The 17,900-nt window shown below is 43.8% G+C and overlaps 1 protein-coding gene across 1 annotated transcript in view; it reads right to left on the bottom strand.

The window, feature by feature from the left end:
- Positions 1-14,300: 14,300 nt before the first annotated feature.
- Positions 14,301-17,900, bottom strand: part of SPAG16 (sperm associated antigen 16) — a 2,683,085-nt gene continuing 2,679,485 nt past the window's right edge. The window contains exon 16 of the mRNA XM_069615929.1: positions 14,301-15,246. Coding sequence (XP_069472030.1) covers positions 15,071-15,246 — 176 coding nt within the window. The 3' untranslated portion in view covers positions 14,301-15,070. The remainder of the gene's footprint in view (positions 15,247-17,900) is intronic.

Below are 17,900 nucleotides of genomic sequence, written 5' to 3'. Positions count from 1 at the left end.
GGCTTGCCAGAGTAAATTCACAATATAAAATGTGCAGGGCTTGCCTCAGGGAAATGTTTGTCAGTAACAGAAACCCATAGTTTGCCCAACTACTGTTAAATGTATGCTGAAAACCTCTGTGGCACCAGGTGAGGGCAGGTCTGCTTACTGTGGTGCCATTGATGGAAAAGAGCATGCTATGTTGGGCACAGCTTGCAGAGTGTTAGGGAGAATTCTCTTATAAGGCTAATTTCCCAATCCTAGTGAGTCCCCCAGCAGTTTTGCTGGATTTATGGGGTTTGTTTCTTTCTCCTGCTAAGAGTGAGACTCTTTTTCTCCCACTCTTAGGCATGATTTGAGGTATGTCTTTGACTTGATATGTGCTTATGGGCTATGGGGTCTTTTACTCCATAGGGTGTCATCTGTTTTGGTATATGTGTTACACAGCACCCTCCGTGCAGTAACACAGGGGTGTCATAGTGACCCCCAAACAGACTCCATACCCTGGGACTGACTACTGTCTCCCAGGACATGTAAAGTCACCATTGGCTTTATTAGTCCAAAATTGTGAACAGAACCAGTACAAACCATCATAATGTGGAAGTACTGGAAGGGTTTAATTAGATTGCCCCAGGGTCTGTTTCCAAGGGGGCACTGTCCAGTCCCCCCTTGTCAAGTTTCTGGCTGGTGGCAGTGGTTACCACGTGAAATATCCCACCGGGATTTTCCCATTCATTTTAAACGCACCAATTCTTTGGTGCATTGTAAAGATACCGCTGGTTTATTTAATTAATATAAAATTGCCGGTTGGGTCTTTTCACCAGAACTCTTTTACAAAATGGCATATGTGTCCGTCTCTGTAACTTAGCATGTATGAGTGACAGCTAGGCTGTTGAATGGGGGGTTTTCGGCATAAAAGCAGGGCTTTTGGTACTGGAACTTCAGTAGTCGCCACTGGACCTGAGAAATCCAAAGAGGGGAGAAGCTGAGCCATCTGCAACGACGACACCACTGGTGGAGCCCTGCTGCAACAACCTCACCACTTCCCCGGCGACAAGAGAAGATCTTCTGCTGCAAGAGTCTTCTCCCCTGAGCTGGTGGGAACAACCAGTTCGACATTCGCCTTCCAGGATGTCCCTTGGTCGAATCGCCAGTGCCAAGCACCCGGCGGCCAGATAGCCAAGCTTCGGTCCACTGGGACCGTGAATAAAAGGAACGCACCTTTTAACCGATCGAGCAATTCCGCGGCTGGTCTCATCCCTGGGCAGTGCAACGACTCCAAGTTTCCTCCTCGACGAGATCTTCTCCTTCCCTGGTTGAAACCACGAACTGCACCCGCTGCCAGGAACAACTGCCACCGCTGGAGCTTCCTCAGTTTTAAAGGTACTGTGTTCCACCTCGCCTCCCTTTCCACGGATCGCTAAAGGTGACCCTTAAATCCTTGGCTTTCCAACTGGGTTGGCCCCCAGACGTTCTAACTTCACCTTTTGCACCAAACCAACCTCTTTTGAACATTTTGCAAAGACTTGAGTGCATTTTTAAACTGTGTGATCTTGGGCACATTTCGCCTTGCTCCATGTAAAGTGGCATTGGCCTATGAACATTGGTTCTACAGTAGACTCTGCCTTCACTAGCTTGCTCTGGTCTTAGAAAAGTGTTGGGAACTGTTTTATTTTGATGACCTGTCTTTTTCTCTCCCTCTAACTTAATTATTGGAGTGCCATCTAAGTTAAGCGCGCGCATCCGTTTTACAAATAGTGGTGTTTTGAGCTAGACTTGTCTATAATTATTCAGGGAAGTGTGTTTACTTTTTCTGATTGTGTTTGAACTTGCTTTGATCTATATTGCTTAGCGTATTTCCTAAAGTGTGTTTTAAATAAATAATTATATACTTTTGATACAAAGCTCTGGTCAGTGTTTGTTTGCTCCACTGTATTTCTGGTCCTATTGTGTATCCTCTGTATACCGCCCTACTCATCTTGAGAGAAGTCTGACTGCTCAGCCACAGCTACCAGGTAAATCTGGGTGGTGCAGGCTGCTACCAATTGGGTTTACTGCTTACTCCTGTAGTCTAAATCTTTTTGCAGAGTTCCCCAAGGGAACTGCACAGGATTCTGTCTAACACAGAGTAAGGTGCCCACTGTGTAAACGTGTGCAATAGCTGCACATCAAAGGTTCAGATCACATGTTTCTGCCTCACACTTTCGTCGTCGCCAGCTGGATAAAATGAGTACCACTGCTTTTGGTAATCATCAAATCAGCTTTTCATCCCTTCATGGCCATTAACTTGAGAACCAAGGCTGCTGGTCAATATTACTCGTGTTGTCAAATGATGGTAAAGTGCACAGACACCTGAAAGTGCCATTGTCAGCTATGTAAGTACAGCCATTCATAAAAGTATTCATGACATCCCTGAAAACAGCCTGCAGAACTTGCTACTGAGATCAAAGGTCGTAAACCCCACATGTTCTCACACTTACCTTCCTGCCCACAGTCCTCCAACCTGCCGCTCCCAAAAGGCATTTGGAGGGACTGCGCCAGCCAAACCGCAGACAAACATCTGAGCACCACTACTCTGTCCTCTAATGGGTAAAGCCACAGCTGCCGTGGCTGCCTCTAAATTAGGGTGACCAGATGTACCGGTTTTGCCGGGACTGTCCTGAAATTTGGTACTCTGTCCCCCTTTCTCAAGATTATGATTCCATTTGAAACTGCAGTGGGTCCGGTTTTTAGTAGTAGGTCTTCATAGCTGGCAGCAGGAATTAATATTCTCGCACAAAAGAAATGTTGTCTTTACAAATTAAGTTGGTGTTAATTTGTGATAAATAAATTGTATTTGTTTATTTGAACAGTAAGACTTAAACCCCCTTCTCTTCCAAACGCTACTGGAGTATAGTGCCTTGATTGTCACTTTCAAGAGTTAGTCCTACCTTTATGATAGTTGCCCTTTCCAGGTTTTTACTTATTAAATATGGTCACCCTACTCTAAATACCTACAGGGGCCTTCTCTTTGGTGACGCTGCGCAACTTATTTTGTTAGATTAGAATCCCTTCCACTCCCCTTGTGGACTTCAAGCCTCTGTCCGTGGACGCCATAGACGATGCAGGGCAGAGGAAAGCAACAGTGTGCTTCCGAGGGCTCAGCCTGGTGGTCCCCCAGGGAAGAGCGCTGCAAGCCCCCCCCAAAGTGCGAGGCCCGGGGCAGTTTGCATCTCCTACCCCACCTCGTGATGGCCCTGTTTGTGCACACCAACTACCCACACCCCACTGCACTTCTCCTCCCATCAGAATGCAGGCACAAAACCATTCAATAACTAATGGCCCATCATTAGCCATTTCGTCTGCTACATTCTGATGAGAGGGGCTGCATCACTGCTTTGAGACAAAAGTATTGCCATGTGATATGCAGACATTTGCCTCAGTGAGTGTCACACATAACACCATGAACAGAGAACATGGTCACTGCTCGCCTTAGGTGGGGAGCTACAAGGGGGGGGCACAGGATTTCAGAGGGGGGCACTGCCCCCCCATAGCAACGCCACTGCATACATGTAAAATACACACAACTCATTTCCTAACATTTCTGCAGTCTTCTGGGTATCACTTCTGCTCCTCGATGGAGGAGACAAAGGCGTTCTCATTTGCTTCCCTGTCATTACCTCGTGGGGTGTGAGGTGGTGATGCATATAAAGCTTGGGGTAGGAAATACAGCCACCCCTTCTTTGGTGTCAATTTAAGTTTTGCAATCCTCTCTTTAAGAAGACCGCTGAATCTCTCACATATCGCGTTAAGCAGAATAAAACGGGTTCTTAACATTCAATATAAGACTAATCTGTTCAAATACTTAATTAACAAAATGGGGCCCATTATCAGATGACAGCACCTCACACACTTCCCATCTTGCAAAGACTTCTCATACTAAAAACTTAGCTGAGCAAGTGGCATCAGGGTATGCACAAGGACCTGCTTCAATCCACATGGAGAAGGAACACACCACCACTATCATATACCTGTATCCACTATATACTTACAGCATATCAATATAGTCAATATGCAAATGCTGAAAAGGACAATTCGGTCGAGGAATCACTCCTCTAATCGTTTGCAGTGTATGCCCAGCTGTAAACTTTTGACATACATTGCAATTTACTACATAAAATGGAACGTGTTCTAACAGATTCGGTACAAAGCAGTTCTCCGGAATAGTTGTAGGGAGGCTCTCCATAGTTACATGCACAGAGCAGTGCAGCAGCTCAAGCACTACCTTTAATAATGCTACTGGCATCACTGGCTTTCCAGTGCTGTTTTGTCGCCATAGTGCTCCGTAGGGTGATGAAGAACACCCCTTTCAGTTCCATAACTCTTGCTCTTCCTGTGGTGCACTGCCCTGAATTTACATCAACTGTGTTCCTGGTAAATGATTAAACCCTTCATTCACTACCATAATCATGACTACTTTCTCCTTTACATCTGGAGTATCAAAACTTGAAGTATCTGGCGAATATACAACCCTTTTGGCCTCTACATTTGCGGCTTTATGTCCGCGAGAAATACATTCAATTTGCTTAGTGTGTGCTGCGCATTTAACTATCGCTATGGTTACTGGGATTTGTAGTGCCTCAATAAGCCTGTCCAATAACGCTGCGTGCTGCACTGGAGTGCCAACTGCTCAGAGGTAGCCACTCCTTTTCCAACATGCTAATCCTGTGTGTATGGTTGATGTGACATAGGCGGAGTCACTTTACACTGTCACTTCCTGCCCTCCAAATTCTGCTGCTTGCGCTGAAAAGTGAGACAGTTGCACTTGCTACCCTCGCCATTTGCTCTATGTCTCTCCACAGCTGCGCCAGAATGCCTTTGCCCACTAGTTTGATCGATTTTTGAAGAACCATCAATAAAGAGAATCTCCCCCCTGCTAATGCATTTTACTTTACGCACGGGATGTCATTGTAGAATTCTTTGTAGTTTGCGCAATCATGCACATACTCGCCCCCTGTCACAGGCTCAGCTACAAACGTGGCAGGGTTCCCTATTTTACATCTGACTATTTTAATCACTGGATTCGATATGATCACCTCATAAGCAGAGGCTCTCTGAGATGTCAATGTACCCTTAGGTGTTTCCAAAATAGCAAACAAAGCATGCTCCACAAAGAGTGTCATAGAACACCCCCATAACAATACTGGTAGAATTCTCAATCGTGAATGCGGCTGCTGCCAGCGACTGTTTGCAAGGAAAGTGCCCCTTCATGACTGGATCCAGAATCCCACTGTAGTATGCCAAAGGTTTAAACCTAGTGTAGTCCTCTGTGTAAGTACTGCTGTCAAAACTGTCCTATTCGTGTGTGAAAATAAAAATAACTCCTTATAATAATTGGGAATTCCTAAAACTGGAGCTGTACAAATTGCTTTCTTCAATTCTTCAAACCCTCTGTCCATTTCTTGAGACCATTTTAATTTCTCATTGTTTACCTGTGCTTCCTTTAGAGTTTTCAAAGGGGCCTTGTGTATGAGCTATAATCAAACACCCATGCTCTAACATAACTACACAGTCCCATAAACAGCTGTATTTGCTTCACTGTGTGCAGTTTTGCAGTTTTCACAATCTCCTCAGCTCTCTCAGGTGTGACCCTAATTCTTTCATGGAAGATCAACTGGCCTATATACAACACCTCTTCTTGACAATACTGTAACTTATCTTTGTCTACCTTATATCCTTTGTCTGCTAGGATAGTCATTAACTGAATCAAGTCTTGTCTACACTCATATTTTGTAGTGCTACAAATCAGAATGTCATCTATGTACTGTATTACAATGCTCTTCAAATCAATGTTGCCCAGGTCCATCTGAAGGACTCTATTAAATATTGATGGAGACTCACAGTACCCTTGGGGCAGCCTAGTATGTTTCAGGCGAGTCTGGTGGAACGAAAAGGAAGTCAAGTCTTGTGAATCCTTGTGCAACGGGATTGAGAAAAACGCATTTTTCAATTCAATCACTGTAAAATATCATGCCTCTAATGGGATACTGCATAATATCATCGCTGGATTAGGAACTAAAGGAATCTCTGCCTCTACAATCTGGTTAATCTGTCTCTTTTCTGGTATGAATCTCCATGACCCCCCCGCCCGCTGAATTCTTGATAGGAGACACTGCGGTATTGCATGATGATTCTGACGGTACCAGAATACATTCTTCAATCAGTGCTGAAATAGTCTTAAAAACCCTTCATCTGCCTCTCGGGGCATGGGGTACTGTCTTACTCAAGGTAAAATTGCTCCTGGCTTCAACTTTATCTCAACCTCCCCTATCCCCTTCAATAGGCCTATGCCAGAGGGGCCTGTAGTCCATAAAGTGCCTCGCACCTTCTCCAAGTCTTCATCAAAAAATGCTGGGTGCTGTTGCACTATTGCCATTCACAGTGGGATCTCTCTTTTTTCTATTCTAATCCCATATGTAATACTCATCTCGAATATTACTTCATCATCTGTTAGATCATCTCTAAACATATCATCATCAGTGACATCAGTCAGTCTACACAGTTCCCCAATGGCAATCACTGTTCTCCATGCCTGCCCTGGTCATCTGTTCCTTCGAGCATTGCCATTTCGCCTCCTACTATGGCTGCATTTAACTCTAGGGGAATAGTCTGTCCCCATCTATGTCCATAGGAATCTGTGGCCTGAACAAGAATTCATCAGGTATTCTCATAATCCTTCCCACTAAGCCGGGTAGCCATGTCAACAAAATGCTTACCCCGAAAAGAACGACTTCTAGCTCTAGTGGCATTCCTCGCAGAGCCAATTGCCCTGTAAATGCCAATATAAATTTGCCCAAGTTCATATAATGTATCCCTGGAATAGAGCACACTAGACCTTCATCAGTGAAAGAAATCATCAAGTTCAGCTTTGTCATTAAATCTCATCCTAGAATATGAACTGGTTTCTGCTTTGAATACAATAATGGAACAGACATACCACACTCTCCCATGGAGACTGGTAATTTATCCATAAAAGAAACTCCACTTGTAGCTCCAGAGAATCCCTGACCATTCATGGCAAACCCCGACATTGGGTATTTTCCCTCTCATATACATGAACAAGTAGCCCCCGTGTCTACTAGATAAGAAAAATATTTGCCTCCTATGGTCACATCAACCCTTGGTTCTTCTTGGGGGTCATGTGTCACTGATAGTACTGCACACATTAAGTCACCCTGTGGCTGTAGTGCTTGTTATATTTGCAGCACTTGTGCCTGATACACTGTCTGATCTTGAGCAAACCCATCCCTAGCTTGCGAGCTATATGCTGGAGGATAAGCTGTCCCCCTCTTGAGAATTGACCATTCTGTACATACCCTTAGCTTCCACATGCGTGCGCAATATGCCCTGTCATCCCACAAGTCCAACATATAGGAGGCACTCTTCTGACTAGTCCCCCTTGGTTAAATCCTTCTGTCCTTTCCATCTCTTAATCTCTCTTTCTATGTCTGTTGTCATATTCGATCACTCACTTTTCTCCTCTTTGTTCTACATGATCTTAAAGATCTCCTCCTTCCTTCTGGTCTCTTCTGGACTATTGTCACTGCCATAAGCCAGCGGTTCATATATCAGATTACTATAACCTGTTGCCGCTTTTAGTTCCTTTTACAGAAACAATCCTATGTCTTCTGTAATTTTGCCATTCACTTCAGGTGAGGTAAAGGAAGCAGAAGGCTCAACCCCTTCCTCCCTATACTGAGTAAGCATCCACTCCTCAGGCGGTGGATCTTAGCTCTCCTCTTGGTACATTTTCCAGAGCACTAAAATAGCTAACCTCTTTTCCAATTTGTTCCCCGTGTACGCAGCGTGCAAGTATGTGGTCATGTGTTGCAACACCACTTTTGACAGCATTCCCCCTTGTGGCCATGGCATGAACATTTTGTCTGCTGTGCCCTTTACCCACTCCGCACTGTACTGTTGGAGTTTAGGCATGTGTTTTGGCAGCGTTTTGCACAGCTGATCAGTGGAGTGGAGTAATATCTCCCATTGTGACGAGTTTCAATTGATTGTCAATACTTACCAGTGTTTACACAGATACGTTTATAAAAACAACAAATATGAGTGTGCTCCAACACTTGCCGCTCAAAACCTCTGTTTTATAATAACCTCAACCTATTGTTTGGTCAGCGCCGACAATGACCTTAAAATAGGCAATAACTTTTTATCTCCACTTCAACCAAACACATAGACAGACGGACAACCTAGTTGACTCTTTTGTATTTACATTTACACCATGGTACTCCTTTTCTGTGTCTCCTAACTTAAACCTGTTTATGCGCAGCCTAGTTTATCCCGACTTGGGTGTGAGACAAGTTCTTCTAAAACTTCTTGAGTTAGGAATCCCGGGCCTTATCTCTTAAAATGCTCTTTGTTTACACTGGGGGTGCAGAAGAGTTCTCACGCCAATAACCAGACCGACTAAGGTAGTTGGCAACCAAAAGTGGTTTTATTGTCAATTGTCTAAAACGGGGAGTACAACAGACATCAATGGAGGTCTCACAGCATAATCTCGAGGCACCATATGAAAAAACATCCTTATATAGCAAGAACGTGTCATTCATGATGTCATACTATGTGGCAAACTAAGAAAACTTATTTGGGATTGTGGTAGGTCTAGCGGGAACATCTAGGTATACTTTCTATATAGTGATGGGTTGTGATTGGGTCTTTACAGTCAGGTGGACACCTTGTGCCCACCCCTTTTGCAAGTCATCCTCAATATTTGTTAGATACACAACGCAGCATTGGCTCTCAAACTATAGAGCTCTTCAATACATCGCCCTCTATAATTGGTTGGCACGCTTTTACCCTTCTGAAATATTCAGCTCGCTAGCAACAGGTAAGTTGCTACCCCAGGTGCTGGTGGGTGGACTTGACCATGCCTCCCCACCCAATTAGCCCATCATCACTCATGCTATCTGCCATTCAAATTGTCTTTGAACACGGCCTTGCAAAGTATCACTGCTCATGAGAATAGAAGGGAGTGCGACCACATTCTTATTTTCAAGTCTTGATGCAGCTTGCCCCTTTTCTATTTCCAACTATCCCACATGACAGGATACCGCGTTTGAGCTCCTTTCTTCACATTTAATGATATTAAATGAATAAAACTTGGCACTCATAGTGTTTCCATCGCACCTTAATAGGAGCTCACATTCTTTGTCACGTTATTTGTATTTCCTCAAATAGATAACCAGTTCTTGGCTGCCCCAACCCTTGACACTGGGCCAGACAGCCTTCTCCATCCTTCCATGATTTTCAGCTGTTTATCTCGACTGCGCCACACTTTCATCCCTTCTTTTTCACAGGTCCTGGCTTACTAAAGTTGCAACATCGAATATCCATATATATATATATATATATATATATATATATATATATATATATATATATATATATATATATATTGGCGGCACTGCCTGCAGTCTATTCACTACATATAGCCAGCCTTCATGATTACTTAGTCTTCTTGTGTTGCAGCATCTGTATAGTTATAAAGCGACATATTTTCTTCAATGTTCTTTGCATGTGCAATCTTCATTTTGCACATAAACTATTACTCAATTCCTTTTTTTCGTCATCATATTCCAAAAGGCTATGTATTCTCTTCTTTGATTGTGACGCCACCAACCTCTTGCATTCACTTCTTCACGCTTCTTTAGGGACCTCCCCTAAGAGGCTGTCATCTCTCTGGGGGTAAATCGTATAGGCCTTTCCCAATAGTTACCATGTTTCAAAGACCTTCTGTGGTATCGGGATAATTATCGGTGTTGTAAATGTCGCAATTTCTAACTTACAACACATAGGGAAAATAGAGGCGGGATTTCTGGTAGAGGCATTTGGCTCCTTCTCAACACTTTGTTTGTTGAAACTACGAGAACCACAAGGCCTTAGTGGAGGACTGCATGAGACATCAAAGTGATCATACAAGGGCCAAGCAAAACCCCTGGTACACTCGAAAGTCTTTGACACGTTGAGGAAAATGGATTGAACTGTGAAATAGGCAAATGTGAACCCGACTGAAGGTTGCCTACGAATCGAGGGTAAACAGTAGTATATCTGGGAACCTTGTGGTGACAAGTGTGAACCCAGATGAGGGATGTCCACAGTGAATAGTTGTTTAAAACAACATTGAGACTTTTGAATGTTACGTTTTGAGTGAAAGACCATAGTGAACCTGACTGAGGGAGGCTAACACAGAGAAGGAGTGAAGCCCGACTGAGGGATGCCAAGAAGAAAGCTAAGGAAGGTGAATACCACCTGGTGATAAAACCCAAGTGAACTGTGTTGTTTGGCAAATGTGAACCCAACTGAGGGATGTCCATAGTTGGTCTAAGTCCAACTGAGGGAAGAGCCTGGTGGAGGGGGATCCAAGGGTGAAGATTAATCGGCCAAAGTGAAGGTTTATTGAAGACACTTTTTGTTTGTTTTTTTATAGTCTATCGGGCCTTCTAAAGGCAAGAGACTTTGAAGAAAAGAGACTTAGCCCCAGAAGGTCCTGGTATCATTGAAAGGAACTGTAACCTCAGGCTGGCGAGGCACAGGAGTGTGCCATCCTCAAATGTTCTGCCTTGTCCCGTGAAAGAAATGTGGGGAAGGGAGACCCCAGCCATACCATCCTTACTTATTTTTTGGTGAATACTTCTTTCTTTTCTGGTGAACATTATCGCACACTATTTTGTAACTTTGCGGTAAGGATTGGCAATAGTTTCATTTTGTGTAGGCCCTTTTTATTTGACAAGATGCCACTAGGACTGCCTTATTATTATTATTTGATTTATTATTATTTGATTGCCGTAGCTTGCTCCCATCTTAGATTTAGGTTTAGATTAGGTGTTTTTCTCACCCATTCATATTGTTCAATAAACACCCTTTAACTGTGATCACTTGTGTCTGTCTTTACTGTTGCCATCATGAGTTCCTTACATATGGTGTCATAGTGGGTTGTGATTCAACTGATAAAAATTGAAACCCATGCTGATAATTGTGGTACCACCAGAAGGGGAAAATAAAATTGTTTAACTTCTCGACTCTGACCACATATCCACACTCCTTTTAGTTCTCACAACTTTTTATCCCGACTGGTAGCAGGATCTGTTCTTTAAAGTCCAATCGCTACTAGACACCCTTCATCTCTCACACTATAATATACAACAGTGGGATGGAATAATATTGAGATTTAGGTTTAGATTAGGCATTTTTCTCACCCAATCACACAGTTTAATAAATACTCTTGAACTGTGATCACTTACGTCTGTCTTTACTGTTGCCACCATGAGTTCCTTACACTCCAGATGAGGACATTGCACACCCTGACTCAGATGATGAAGATGCAGGTGAAGATAGGGCATCTCCCAATAGATGTGAGAAATTGAGAGAAGGATGTATTGACCAGCAGGACATCAGTGACAACTATTTCTGAAAGCACACATTAATCAGTCACTGTGCATTTAACTGCCACTGTATTCACATGCATCACTACAATGAAATGAGCACTGGCTGTAACACAAAATGATTTATTTTAAAACAGTGCATGGCTGATCGCCATCATTTATCAAAAGGGCACATAGTGCGCACTGCGGGTCAGTATACATATACACTGGGAGAACGTAATACAAGTCTCTAAACTAAGACTATAGCATGTTGTAAGTCAGACAGAGGAGCATCCAGGAAAGGGTGTGGGCCCTGGAAAACACCAGGCCACTGTCTCAAAAATTAGGCTTGCAATGTTTTTAATGGGAAGACAGTGAAAGAGAGAAAGGTCTCTGGAGGAGGGAGGGAGCGTGTCTGTGTGGTGTGAGGGCAGGGCCGTTACAAGAGAGGCCTGAGTGATAACCCGGCACAGGGCTCTTGTGTACAGGGGACTCCCAGTGGCCCACGTTGTTACCCCTCTGTCCGCAGGGTAGACCCTTCTCCTAATATATCCACGTTTTCGATTTGTTACGGATATATGTGTTAACTTGCTGGTGCCATCAGGCTGGTGTCCACTCCTTCGTCTACTATCATCTCATCTCACCCTCCAGTATCGACATGACAGGGTGCAGGGTGGCTCCAAAGGGTGCATGACTGCAGCTCCTATTGTGTCCCTCTCTTTGCCATGTTATGCACACAGAAAACACCTCCTTGTCACATGGACACTCTGCAGCTTCCCTGAACGATCTGCCTGTCTGTGTCCGCCTAAATCCCAACTGGCTTATACACTTTTCAGGAGTTTGCGTGCCCACAGGTGTTATTTTGTAGGTATTTCTCATGTGGTTCATGGCAACCAGATGGGGAGTGGGAAGAACAGTGACATATACAGTGTCTGGCAACATTAACAAAGTCAGCACTATACAACAACTTATAGATTGGTTTCATCACGATTTTTGCTCCCAGGAAGCTGTGTGAAGGCCCCATCATCACAGTGCCTAACACCATTGCATTCAGCTTCTGACATGCCAGTATGCAATAAGATTCAATCATATCTCAAGGAAGGAAGAAACACTTGGATATGATTTTCATAAGTCACACTTAAAGCAACACTAATTTAATTCTATGACATTATTCTGATCCTATGCTTGAATGTATTGATGTTAACACTGAGGCATTTATAATAATCCATTACTGGTATAGCGCTTTCACCAAAGCACTTAACATAAAACACTCATAAAATTATTATTAGCCGGCAACACACATTAATACTCGTTTGTCGAAATCAGAAGGATAAAAGGTTGAGCAGTCAAACCTGTGACCTGCAGATCATACATAAATCCCAGCAGTGAGAACTTAAACCTCTGAGCTATCTCTCCTTAAATGTGCATACCACAGCATTTGGTAATACATTGGTTTTGCTGGTTACAATTATTATTAATGTAACACGTATTACTACAGTGCTTAAAATCAGGAAGTATTTGCTATGGCCCACTAGGAAACGTAATAGGAGTCATGTGTTATTTTGTTTTGAAAGGCACTAGAGGAGATAGGCGAGGGTAGTGGGTAAGTATCATGATACATGTTTCTTTTTAACTGCACAGTTGAAGAAGCAACACACTGTGTCGCAATTGGGTAGCTCAGCAAGTTAAAAGCCCAACTCTTACATGTGCCAGCCTGCACTATTAAAGTTCACATTTCAGCAGGGCTGAATCAGCCCTTCATCCTTCTGTGGAGGATAAATTAAGTACAATTATATTTGGTAGTACTATTACCTATTTTTAGAGCGCTTAGAAGCAGTAAGTCAGACATGAGGCCGTATACATACAAATATAATATGATGTAATACCAACTATTCTACCTGGATACAGGAAAATCTAGGCCACAGTGGCATAAAAACATGGAGTATTTTTGCACAGAATGATTGGCCTCAAACAAACAACAATTAAGTGGGCTCCAATAAAAGTAGCTTAGGGGTATCATATAGATAAACATGACCATCCAGGTGCACCTTTTACAGTATAGCACGTTAGAGAAAGCTAACACACAAGTGAAGGCTTTGGCTAAGGGATATTGTGATAGAAATGTGCTTTGCCACTCATATTAGCAGCAGTGTGCACACATTTCATTTAACTGGAGCGTACAAGATAGGCTCAGAGTTCATGACCTTAGGTACTGGCGGAAGAGGACATACGTTGGGTGACCATGACATGACCTTCGCGAGATTTCCAACGCATTCATTCTCCAGATTTAGACTACTAATCTTTTTGATGGTAAGGGCAAGAGACCAACTGCATCCTGAGGGGCGCATCATAATATCCATGCCCACCACACAAACTCAAAAGGAGAGTTTTTGAGTCTCCTATCTAAGGTGCGATTGGCGTAGTGCTGAAAATAGGAAGGGATATTACCATATTGTCTGCCCTGAGACACACCAATTCATGTGGCATCCCTTGGTGAAGGTATATATGTCTTCACTTGCCTCTGCTCCCTTCAAACCCTTACCCATTATTACATCCAATGTGAATACACCAGCTCAGTCAAGGATTCTGCTTTTCCGAACCAATTGCAATCCAGAGTTTCCGTAACAAATTCCACAAGAGCTGATCCCGGGGACTGAATCCGCGCAGGGCTTTCAGAATATGGTGACGCAAGGTCACCCTCGGGCCGCATCACGTCTGATGCGTATTCATATCCCATTGGCCCGTCAGCTGGCTCCCCTCTCTGCACCAGCTCTCGCCCAGAGGAAGGGAGGGCACAGATCTGGCTCTGGAGCAGTCTGTGCCGTGGCATGAAAAAAAAATCCATCCCCATGCAATGCATCACGCGTCATCACAAGGCTACGTCTGCAAAAAGCCACACATTAGAAGAAGTCCAGATCTCACTCTTTATTAAATGCAACAAGGAGCATGGAAGTGCAAGAGGAAGCAGAATAAGGGGAACCCAAAAAGCACTGTCATACAGGGGAAATAGGGTCATCATCAGACAGCAACGCAGGAAGGGAACACATATATTTCAATAGGTTTGGTAGAACTTATTTAAAAATTGGAAAACGCTGGTAATTTCAGGGATTGATTGCTCTCTGAAAGTTAAGTAAAGCCAGCTTAAGGCGTATACTCCGAATATCCAGAACGTCACGCCCATCAAACAAAAATCACCCAAACCCTTTAAACATAACATACAGTAGATCACATATTGAAAGACATTATTGAGCACCCAAGTGATTTCTAGAAAATTATAAAATAGTGTTTCCTTCCTGGGTTACTGTACATTATAACTTGGACATGGAAGGAGTTCATACAAGGTCACCTTCCCAATTGGAAGAGACACATTAAATCCCAATTCTACTCAACTTTCAGCTGCTGGGTTGATATACATGTTTTAAATCGCACTGACCAGTTTTGTCAGGCTTCAGCTCTTGGATGTCAGTATTAAGGCACAGGGGATCTACCGGGGGTCTGCAGCCTTTGGCTCTCCATGTTTTAGACTACAACTCCCATTAGACTTAGCCAGCGGAATCAAAAATGAGGGACCATGGCAGTGTCACAGCCCAAAACAGCTGGAGAGTCAGAGGTTGAGGACAAATGTCGGAGACACAAAGCTCTAAGGTGACAGTCTGGACGGATCCTACGGGCATTTTGTTTTAAGACCACAGTCGAACTGTTCCATCAGATCCCCCAGACAGCAGATAATCCCCTTTATGGTTGAATAGAATACACTGGACATCATCTTCGTGTCCTGGCATGCTGGCTAGCTGGCCCGAGGTCAGGTCCAGGATCTTCACGGTGCCATCGTTGCTCGCCAGCCCAACCAGATGACCTGTGGAATGATCACAAGAGAGAGCGATCTCAGCAATGAATTGAATAGCATTCATCCACAACAACAAAACATTTTCATTGGTTAAAGTTTCAAGTCACTCGAGGGAGCAGTACAATGAACATACTTTACGTATTTTTGCCCATATGTTTTTACATTCTGGTCTTTAAACTGGCGGACATTTGATGTATTTCTTGCCACATCATATTCTTTCTTTAAGTAATAAAGCTAATAAAAACAGTCAATGCTCTTTGGTTTGAAACCATAGGATGCTATTGCCCCCTGCAATGAAAGCTTTAAAATGGCTGCCTTCAGATCAAACTATCTCCCTGAATTCGCTTTGCACTGTCCACGATGTTCTCCTTAGCATGGACTGCTTGTTTTTGTTCACTAGCTCATGCACACACCATCCAAAAAGAAATCTAACATCTGCCACCTCATCCGCTATACACCCCACCATCCAAGAGGAAATGACGCGAGGAACTAACAGTAGTCATGATTGCTTCCAAAAATTGGAAAAACCTACGATTGGCTATCGGGGCAGATAGAGAACTACAAAAGATTCAAGAGATGAAAAAAGATGCAGATGCTTAAACAAGCAAAGGTGACTAAGATTGTCCTGCTGAATAGGACAGCCCATGCCGCTGATGTTTATCCCAAGCTTGGCATCAATACGCAGCTCCCTGTCTTAGGATGTGGGCGCACTGCATATTTTGTTGCTAGGCATACAATGTTGCATTTTTCTTTCCCCTTCAATGTATGTAATTAGGAATCATGCTTGAGTTATGCTGGACTGCCTTTTGTATCCAGTCACCCTACCACTGTCCGCTGTCCATTTTCCAAGCGGTAGTGTGCTGTGATGTGGCAGCTCTTGGCTCTAGAACATCACACAGGGAGCATGAGCGATGCCCAGAGAACCACATAAGATTCAAGCAATGTCACTATGGGCACTTCCGGCTCGTTTTATATAAAGTACTCATTGCACAGAAGGGAGCGACAAGGTGCACTTACATGCACTTCAGTCCCCTTAATGCAATTTTACATTTTTTCAGTGATGGGTCCAAAACTAACAGATACATTTGGGTGACCTGGGGTTTATGTATCACTTCAAAACCCTTTCGTAGCACTTTCTGCAGAAAAACGCTTTGCATGGTCTCCACTTAGAGTAGCAAGCAGAAGTTCAATGTCTTGGACTCTGTTACTTCAATCCGTTATATCATAAGGCAGGGGTCGTCACCGTATTGTTAAGCTGAGTCGAAGTTGCATAGGAAAAATAAGAAATTTTACATTATGATATAATGTGAAATGTATAACGCGCCTGTACATAAGTGTTTCCAGGCGCAACAAGACAAGGAGGGGGAAACAAAAGGCGGACAAAATAATGACCGTACTAGGCCTCATGTCATTCAGATCATCCTGCAAGTGCAGGGAAGAGGGAAGGGTAGAAGTGCCAGGGTGGAGGGCAAGGGGGAAGTGCATTTAAATCACAAGTGCAGCCAGCGGGTGGCTCATAAGTGCAGACAAAAGGGACTGTGGGGTTGCAGATACAGACCCTTAAGTGCTGCGAGCCCGAGGCAGCGCAAAGGCAACTGGACATGCAGGAGCCTGGGCCCGAGCTCAGAGGGTGACCAGGTGACCAGTGCACGGAGCAGTGAGGTGCCTCAGCAGGGGAGAGGAAGAGAAAAAGCGGAAGCGAAAAGGGAGGTCACAAGTTGCTTCCGGAGCCAGAGGTGGTTCTGCTCAAGTTTGAGAGAGGCAGTGAGGTTGTTCCAGAGGGAGGCCCCAGCCGAGGAGATAGATCTGCCCCCAACTGTCTGCTTTGAGAAGTGTCTGACCCTCAGAGTGTTGGAGGTGGATGAGTAGAGAGCTTGAGAAGGACGATGTTTTGTAAGAGAAAGTTTGATGTAGAGCAGTTCTAGGCCCCAGAAAGCCTTGTGTACGATGGAGAGGGTGAACAAGGGTGAACTTGATCCTTGCAGCCACAGGGAACCAGTGAAGAGATTTCAGAGCTATATGATCCCTGGGCTAGAGGCCAAGGAAAAGTCTTGCAGTCCTGTACTGGATAAGTTGTAAAGGTCGAAGAGTAGAGGCAGGAAGATTTAGAAAGAGGCTGTGGCAATAGTCCAGCCTAGAGAGGAGCAGAGCTCTGGAGGCCGTGAGCTTCTGGGGGAAAGTAAGAAAAGGAAGAATACCTTTGAGGAGGTGCAGCTGATAGTTTGACTTTGTAGAGACATCAGAGATTTGAGCAGAGAAGGAGAGGGTGGAGTCGAAGATGACACCAAGGTTTTTAGCCTCACAGGAAAGAGCAGGAAGAGGGCCTAGAGTCGCTAATAACATTTGACTTATGTGACAAATGAAAGTATTGCAGACAATTATGTACATCTGCCCCCTCACCCTCTCAGACTGTAAAGTTTGGGAAAGATTTGTTAAAAAAGGTTTATAAGAAAACAAAAAAGGCTCTTTCAGCCTAGTCCATGTTCATTTTCCCATAGACAAACAAATGGTCAATATTTGCTTGACAACACAGCCAAAACTGCTGGACAGATTTGGACCAGGTTTGAAACAACTTGAACATGAGCGTTAACTTGTGATCATTTTGTGATTTGGGGTTATTCCGTCCAGTGAAGTACTTGTTTAATTATTTGACTGAGAAAGGG

Source organism: Ambystoma mexicanum, chromosome 9, assembly GCF_040938575.1.
Source record: "Ambystoma mexicanum isolate Mex_15411 chromosome 9, UKY_AmexF1_1, whole genome shotgun sequence".
Lineage (NCBI taxonomy): Eukaryota > Metazoa > Chordata > Amphibia > Caudata > Ambystomatidae > Ambystoma > Ambystoma mexicanum.
The sequence above is the reverse complement of the archived record's forward strand: the minus strand, read 5'-3'. Positions and strand labels throughout refer to the sequence as shown.